Source organism: Python bivittatus, unplaced genomic scaffold (genome assembly GCF_059951505.1).
Source record: "Python bivittatus isolate LINGU-HERP-01145 unplaced genomic scaffold, Pbiv_v1 ctg000700_np1212, whole genome shotgun sequence".
Classification (NCBI taxonomy): Eukaryota; Metazoa; Chordata; class Lepidosauria; order Squamata; family Pythonidae; genus Python; species Python bivittatus.
In genome coordinates, this window is record NW_028277098.1 from 29,129,397 (window position 1) to 29,137,938 (window position 8,542).

Below are 8,542 nucleotides of genomic sequence, written 5' to 3' on the forward strand. Positions count from 1 at the left end.
TCTGAAAGGAAGTGCATCAGAACTCCCTCTGCCGTACCTTATTCCAGTCAGGCAGTTCCATACACCGGCTAACGCAAAAGGAGATGTGTGGAAGCTTAAGACTGCTCTGAAGCTTCAGACCGCAAATGTGGAATTTGGCTACAGTTATTCGACAGTGAAGGGTTTGCATTCTGTACTCCATTGAAGTATTGCGCTTGTATTTGAGGGCTTGAGTCTGTCACTTGGAATTTTTTATGGGGATAAATATTAGGAAGCCATGGCTCAAATTTCAACCTTCCTCGGGATAAATGAAATGTCTTTTTGGATCCAAGCTAAGATATACGATGCTTAAAAGGGAGGTTTGTTCTGAGTATAAGGGAAGGTAAATATTATAATATAATATACTCATTTCTTTGTCTCTAATAATATCTAAACAGATGAATAATGTATGAATTCTGGTACCTCATCAATTAGCACTAAAAACGCAGGATGTTAGTATGTTTATTGCACAAAATTATTTCAGTATATTACATTTCGTGGAGCATGATACTAACCGTAAAGCCACAGATACAATAAAGTTTTTCAGATCTTCCGATGACAAGTACACCTCCTTTTCGTTTTCTGAAAATTCTCTAGGGTAGTACTGTGTCGTTGCATTTTTGGGATAGGTCCTAAAGCACATGAATTAAAAATGGGGAGTGGGAGAAAAAGATGTTCCCAACACCAAAGGCTAGATATCATAATTTAAATTGTGTTTCTCCTATAGCATTTACTTATTCCCCAGGATTTTGGCAACCACTCCACAGTATTGGCTGACGCTGTAGGGTTGAGGAAACATAAGTAAATCTAACTGAGAAAGAGGGAGAGATATGGGTGCCATTGTTTGTAGCACATTCAGTTGTGAGTTCATTGGTTTGCTTTTTGCTTAGCATGATATATGGTTTATAAAGCATGGTTTTCGTTTTAGTGCTAAGAGTGTTTGGGGGCAATATGGCTTATCCAATAGACCAAGGTCTATTGATCTGATGCCCCCCTTATCGATTAGATTTCAATTTACATAATCCCCAGGTGAAGATTCATGGTGTATTTCCTTGGGCATGAGCCAGACCCTGAACCCACATAATACAGCAACCTTCTGAATTTAAGTCAATCTGAGTCTGATCAGTAACTACTGAACAGAAAATCACTCAGAACTCCATGTACATTGCTCTGAACTCTATCATCGACGAACTGCAGAATGCAGATGGAATAAATATATCTGAAATCTCTCTCACATATTCTTTCTAGGTTAAAAAAAGAAGGAGTTGTTACTCCTCTCCAAAATCCTCTTTCCCTCAAAAAAACAGACACAATTTTTCTTCTTTTTTTAAAAAAATTAAATAATAAGTTTTATACCATTTTGTCTGAGTTCCTGTATCTTCTTCTTCTGGAACTACTTGAGTGCCAATATGTTTCTCTAGCTGCCGGAGGGTGAAGTTCTTGTCTTGATAGGGCATACACTCCACATAAGCGTGTTTGTCAATTGTCGCATTTCGGTTATGGAACTTAACCCGAACCCCAAATTCTTTGTGTGGCTGAGAAATCATATATTTAATCTGAAATTCCAATAAAAATATTCTTAATGAAAGGATTTCTTTGGAGCAGTGTCAGTCCTAGAAGTCAGGACCTGACGGTTACATTCATATGGCTTGGCTTTTTTAGTGCTTGCTTTTAATCTGGTATTATATTTTTAATGCTGCATTGATAGGACAACTCAAAAGGAATAAGATGTCATCTTTATAATGGGTCCTTATGATCTATAAGCTGTTTTTGATGGAAATTTTAAAAAGAGTCATACTGAAAATGTTTCTTATCTCCCATGGGAAAGAACAACTGAACTCTCAGATTATATAGGACAACATAAGTCTACTAAAATAAATAATCCTTATACCAGAAGAAATATTTGCTATTTGTATTTTAAAATTATTTTAATACTAACTGCACATAAGGATACCCTTATAATTTGTTCTCTAAGGTAAAATTTAACTATAACAATATATTGCACATTGTTTCCTGCGTTGTGCATTACATAATTAACAGCAAGTCTATACATGTATACTCAGAAATTAACTGAGTATATTCCTAAATTAGTATGCAAAGGAACACAGATTGAATTTAGTGATTTTTATTATTAAACCAACATCCCAAAATGGCATGCAAGGTGACCCACAATGCCTAGCTAAATACTGTATAAAATTATCAAAAAAGAGAGAAGGAGGAAGAAGTATAAAGAAAAAATATGAAAGATGTAAATGTGGATGAGAAATGCATATAGATTTTTCTCCAGTTATCTAGATGTATGTTTGTTATGGGACCAGTATGTTGAGATTTAGGCTTAAGGTTTAAGGTTTAATAAGAGGCTCATTAAACCTTCTCATAAATATCTGGAATCTGCTTCTGTAGAGTATTACATGGTTACTCCCTTAGATTTCTCTGAATAAAATCAAATCTTCTGACCTTCCTTGTTGATTCCTTAACTGATTCTTCTTCAATTTCCTTTTCACTTCCAAGTGAAACCCAAGGTTTGCGCACAGGAGGTTTATAAATTTCTTCAGGGACTCCTTCTTTAACTTCTCCTTCCTCTTCTTCTGGCTCTGGTGGCTATCGAGGGAAAGATTGTAAGAGTGTTAATATTTAATTTATTTAAATATTTTAAAATAAAGGTAAAGACAATATTGTGACACAGTTACATCACTCTCTATTCAGAAGACTGTTTTGACCATCTATGATGTACATATCAAATAACTGAAAAATATCTTACATTTAAAATGGTTTCCTTGGCTTCTTCACTTGCAATAAGATAAAAGATTTGTCCATATTTTAATTCTTTGTCAAATACTATCAGGAGTTCTTCGCCAGGATAATCCTGTGTGAATATGGATAATTGAATTTTGGTAATTAGAAAAAATACCAACTTCCAAATATAACTGAGAGAATAGAAGGGAGGAAGACTCCTTTAGCCAGTAGCAGAGATCTCACCATTAGCAGAGATATCAGACATTTGCCCAGAGTTTTTTGTAGTGGGGTGGTTATGATAAATACAACAACATGTCATGATACACAGAGGAGGGTTTTTTTCCTTCTTTTTTCTTCAAGTTTCCATTTTGCCCTAGGGGATCCTCAAAATCTCTAGAAAAGAGTTTGGTAAGCATATTGCAGAGGAAAGGAAACACTGCATTGGCAGAACCCATTCGGCTGACAGAAGTCACCATAAAATACAACTTTGTTTCCTGATTAAAATTTGGACACAAATATTATTTCTGTTATATATATATATTCTGTTATTATATCTGTTATTTAGCAGCTCTTGCTGAATTTTGGCAGAGAAATTTTAGGGAATTGTAAGTGGGTACAGCATCATGGAGCTCACGTAGTCTCGCCCAACCTGGCTTTAAGGTGATGTAAACATTTCTTTTTAACCAAAGAATTCAATCTTAAAAATAATAAATAAAATAATAAAATCTAAAATAAAGACTAATAAAAACTAATAAAGACTAATAAAATCTGTTTCCAAAAGCAATAATTTCCCTTTTACAAAGAAAAGCTAATTTTGTATCTGCCTGCTTATTCAGAATATAACATTATCTCTCAACTCTATATCAGTTGCTATCCATTGTTCCATAGTCCAACCTTTCCTGCCTTTGAATTTATATTTTTCACATGCATAACAGAGATAGATAGCCTCTTCTGCAATATGGTGTGGATTTTTAACAAAGCCTTTGGGCTGACCATTTTTAATCCAAGGATCTCAAATGTCATTAAAAGTCTAACACAATGCAATCTAGGATAATTGAAGGTGATATAGTCAAGTACACCAAGTGCCAACACAAGTGCCAATCACAAATACAACATGCCTGGAAGGGTAACTTACTAATATAATTTTTTTGATAGGGTGGAAGTCGGAAACTGCAGCTCTTGTCTTCATATCATTAATAATATCTTCCTTTTTAATGAGCTTGTAAGGATTTTCAGCTGTTACATCTACATCAGCACAGCAATTAAATATTTCCTGTGTTTTTTCAGTGAGGACCAAGGGAAAGATTTCTGGGTGGCCTGAAAAAGTACAACATTTTATTCAATGTGTGTGTGTGTGAGAGAGAGACTCTATTTACTCAAAAGTTTCACAATGTCACAAGTATTCTAAAACGATAATGTATTTCTCGATAAGCATCCATACTCTTTCTCTACATTTGAAGGACACCACCTGCAACAAAGTGGTATCAAAATGAAGTTATGGTCAGTCCTCTAGAAAATGGAAAAGATTTGCATTATATTCCAGAAGAACTTTATATTGTGGTGGATTCTCTTTTCTTTTTTGGCAAATTAGCTGTATTATTAAGGAAGTCGGAGACTTCAATGGGAACCAGATGTTGTCTTCCCCTTGGATGACTCTCTTCAGATAAAAATCTAGAGCTCCCTGGAGAAAGTTCTTTAGAAAATGTTGATTAAATGAATTAAGAGTTTCTTAGTCCCTCAGAAAACTACCTTTTGAAAAGTGCCAGATGAACTACTTCAATCCTAGGAAACTGTCAACCCTTTGAAGTAGGCCAAGCTAGGAAACAGACACCACAAGGATTACAGGAATGCTATTAGCCAGACAGAGTTTTCTTCTGTTCCCTCTTACACCAAACAGAACTAAGGTGGGGTTATTTGGGGTTTCTTTTTCATACTATCTCTTTTCCAGGACTGAGTTGTCGTTTTTCTTCCCTTAACAGATCTTGTATTCCTTCATCAAAGTTATCTCCACATTCTTTTACAGAAATATAAGCAGAAGAAGCTACAAATTCAGTTGTTACCAGTACCCAAACCAAAAAAATGCCCATCTCTGAAATAGGACTCCTTGTGAGTAAAAGATCTCTGAAAACTCAAGCTGAAAAAGCTTCCAAGCTGATGGCTGCTAGAATAATGTTTGATTATGAGTTTTCTATTTGTTGATCTTGTTTAGTCAGGTTTTCTGTGATTTCCATGCTTGATTTTGTACTTATAATGAATTTTGATTCTGCTACCAACTACAGCTTTGGGCCAAGCAAAACACTAATGACAATTATTATCATGCTAGCACTGAAGATGTTACCTAGCCAGGTAACAAAATGTCTGCAAGAAAACAACCAAACTCAGAGAACTCCAAGGACTTCATAGTTCAACCCTGAGCTAATAAGCATGGCACAGACCAAAGAACCGGGGATTAGACTGGTTCTTCAGAACCCCTCCAGATAAGGAGAGGACAGGAGATTGGCCACACATGCTCCAGACAGCTGCTCCTCATGAGTAGACTGCAGGACAGTGGTCTTCCATGGGTTTGAGTTCCTGGAGATGAAGGGATTAGCCATCTTGCTCACAACCATGGTGGAGCCTTTTAAAGGACACTAAGTTTGCAAGCCTCACTTTTTAATCACTTTTGGAAATCACCTTAAAACTATCAGAGACCTTCGGAATGACCAGTTTGAAAAGTCACTGGGTGAATTTGGCTCCAACTCTGAACAAAAGAAAAAATAATTATAAGCTAAAGAACTTAAAGAATTTGAAATAAACAGCAAAAAGCTAAATAACATTTTGATCTAAGAAAGTTATAAATGGATTAAGGGTCCAGTTAAATTTGGAATATTGACTTTTACTATAAGATTTTGGAATTAACTATAAAAAATAAACAGCTTCTTGCGGGGACCAGATTTTGGCTATTTTAGGTTATTGTATATCATAACAAAATAAGTGACTTTATGATTTTAGTAACTGGACACTAGAGGGGACTAAAGATTCTAAACAGAAGGGGAAAAAAATACAAGCTTGCTTTTGGTGTTGGTTAATACTGGCCCTTACAAAATGACATGAAACTTTATAACATTGGAAATATTAAAGGAGATCTTTGAAGAATGGAGCCAGAAATTAGTAGCTACAATATCATCACCGTCAGTACAGATAGTCTTCACTTAATGACTGCAATTAGGACTGGAATTTAGGTCGCTAAGCGATGTGGTCATTAAGTGAATCATCACATGTCCAGACCTAGTTTTACAACCTTTTTGCAGTGACCGTTAAGTGAATCACATGGTTGTTAAGCAAATCATGCAGTCGTTTAGTGAATCACATGCTTCCCCATTGATTTTGCTTGCCAGAAGCTGGCTGAGAAGGTTGCAAATGACAATCACATGACCCCAGGATGTTGCAACTGTCATAAGTGCAAGCTGGTTGCCAAGCATCTGGATCACGATCACATGACCAGGGGGACGTTGCAACAGTCATAACTTCGGGCACCAGTCATAAGTCATTTTTTTTAGTACCATTGTAACTTTGAATGGTTGCTAAACGAACAGTCATTAAGCGAGGACTACCTGTAATATGTCAGACTCTATGGATAAGACTATCCAAAAGATGTTAATGAGTAAAGAAGATAATTTTTTGTTGATCTTTCACATCACTTATGACTGGCATGATTATGCATACTTTATCTACTTATTTTTTCTTTAATATTGAACTTACCCATGCTTGCCATAGATAGATCAGGCTCTTCATCTTTTTTAGCTGAAATAAGAGAAAGGGATCTTAATGTAAGTCTTTCTGAATCAGATAGGGTGTGCTTTGTGTTTCTTACAAATTCATTTTACAAACAACAATCATCAGAATTAGCAGCTGCTGATGAGAATTATCCTCTGCAAATGTGCTGAAATTCCTGTTAAGGCTAAACTGCTAGGTAGGGTATCACCATGTATTTTATGTATTGTAATTCCATTGTCTTTAGCCTGAAATATTATTTGATTTTGTCAGTGAATTTTATTTGATGAGTTCTAATATTATGACAGAAGAGGAAATAGAAACACTCTCCCAATCTTAATTTTATAAACCTCTATCCCTATACCAGGAACAATTCCCTCCCCCCATCACACAACTAAAAAGCTCCAAACACTTTAAGCGTTTCTTATTCAGAAGGTAGACTAGTATCTACGACGATGATGATGATGATGATGATGATGTTGAATCAAATCTGTCTTCTGCTTAACTCCCAACAATTCTCATCACTATTTTAATAGCTGTATATTTCTTCAAAAAAGTAATAATACATACATAATATATACTAAGAAGCAATGTATATGTCTCTGTGTGGGTGTGTTGTTATTCTAACACAGAAGAGTTGTATTCAGAAAAACACAATGGGAAAGAAGCTCTTTCTCACTGCAAAAAGAATCTACTCCTGAGGAATCCTCTAGAATGGGCAGAATGGAGCATTTTATTTATTTTATTTATTTATACATTCAATTTATTCTCCACCCATTTCCCCCAATGGGGAACTCTGGGCAGCTCACAAAGTATATAATCCTAACGGTGACTAACAATTCTTACAATTACAAATCTACAGTGATATATATATTACACTATGTGACCAGCAGTGGTCGCTAGGGGGTCATCCGGGCTTTTCCTCCTCCATAGATCTTTCTCGCTGCTCACATCGATCGTCGCTCGTGCCGGTTGCATTCGGAGTTCGGTCCAGCACCAGTATTTTGCTCCCACGCGCAGTACCACCGATTCCTCCCATGTAGATGGGAGTCCCCATTTATCTACTCGCAGATGGAATTCCTTTCGAACTGCTGGGTGAGCAGAAGCTGGGACAAGTGACGGGAGCTCACCCCGTCCCGCGGAGCTAGGCCCAAACCGTTGGAGTGCCGACCATTTCTGACCGGCAAACTCCGGCGTCATTAAGCCCTGCGCCACAGTTAGGGAATGGTCCAAAATCAAGTGAAAGCATCATGCATAACTTCTTCTTTGCTTACACATAGTGTATCCACTGATTTTGATCAATCTTTTCCTACCGGATATGACCACCTTTCCAGAAAACCCTCTGAGCCTTAGCAGCAGCTTTTGGGAAGCTGAAGTGCTGCTGTGGGAGGAAGTAAAGAAAAGTTCCCTTTCAAAAGCTTCCATTTCTGAATCTCAGGATCCAATGACTGATTTTCATGCTGCATGCTGATTTTATCCATGCTTTCCCAGTAAGTGATCTATGGGCCTTTCCCCATGGCTCAGTTAGTTGTATTTATCTATACTTGAGCCTGATATAAAATTTCCAGTCCCCACTGCTATCTGGCCTCTATAGCTTCTGGTCTAGTTTGCCATCAGATGTTGGTGTCCTGATTTTAGGTGTGCAGATTGCCTTAAACAAAGCTATTCGTTTAACCTTCTGGCTGCTGCCTCCCCTTTTTGAAAGTAACCAGGAAAGAAGGGAGGGAGGGAGGGAGGGTCAGTGTCCAAAAATCCTTGAATAAACATGCACAAAAATTGGCAATGCATTATTTGCATTCACCCATTCATGAATGTTTTTGTTTTCATATCTAGATTAAGACAAATAACTTCTTCAGTTCTATATAATATTACACTTACCAGGAGATTTTGGCTTTCCTTTGGCTGACCCCTTAGGACTTCGTTTAGCTTTTGGTGATTCTTTACCTTTACCTTTACTTTTACCTTTACCTTTCTTTGCTGAACCACCATCACCAGGTGAAGAACGTGGTTCAATAGATGCTGGACTTTCAGCCAT

General features: G+C 36.8%; 1 protein-coding gene across 1 annotated transcript in view; it reads right to left on the bottom strand.

Moving 5' to 3' along the window:
* The window catches only part of DNAI3 (dynein axonemal intermediate chain 3), a 31,432-nt gene extending 22,890 nt beyond the window's left edge, over nucleotides 1–8,542 (bottom strand). Inside the window, exons 1-7 of the mRNA XM_088153640.1 lie at nucleotides 8,386–8,542; nucleotides 6,496–6,537; nucleotides 3,890–4,071; nucleotides 2,780–2,884; nucleotides 2,476–2,619; nucleotides 1,375–1,574; nucleotides 534–650 (exon numbers count right to left, since the gene is read on the bottom strand). Coding sequence (XP_088009766.1) covers nucleotides 534–650; nucleotides 1,375–1,574; nucleotides 2,476–2,619; nucleotides 2,780–2,884; nucleotides 3,890–4,071; nucleotides 6,496–6,537; nucleotides 8,386–8,542 — 947 coding nt within the window. The remainder of the gene's footprint in view (nucleotides 1–533; nucleotides 651–1,374; nucleotides 1,575–2,475; nucleotides 2,620–2,779; nucleotides 2,885–3,889; nucleotides 4,072–6,495; nucleotides 6,538–8,385) is intronic.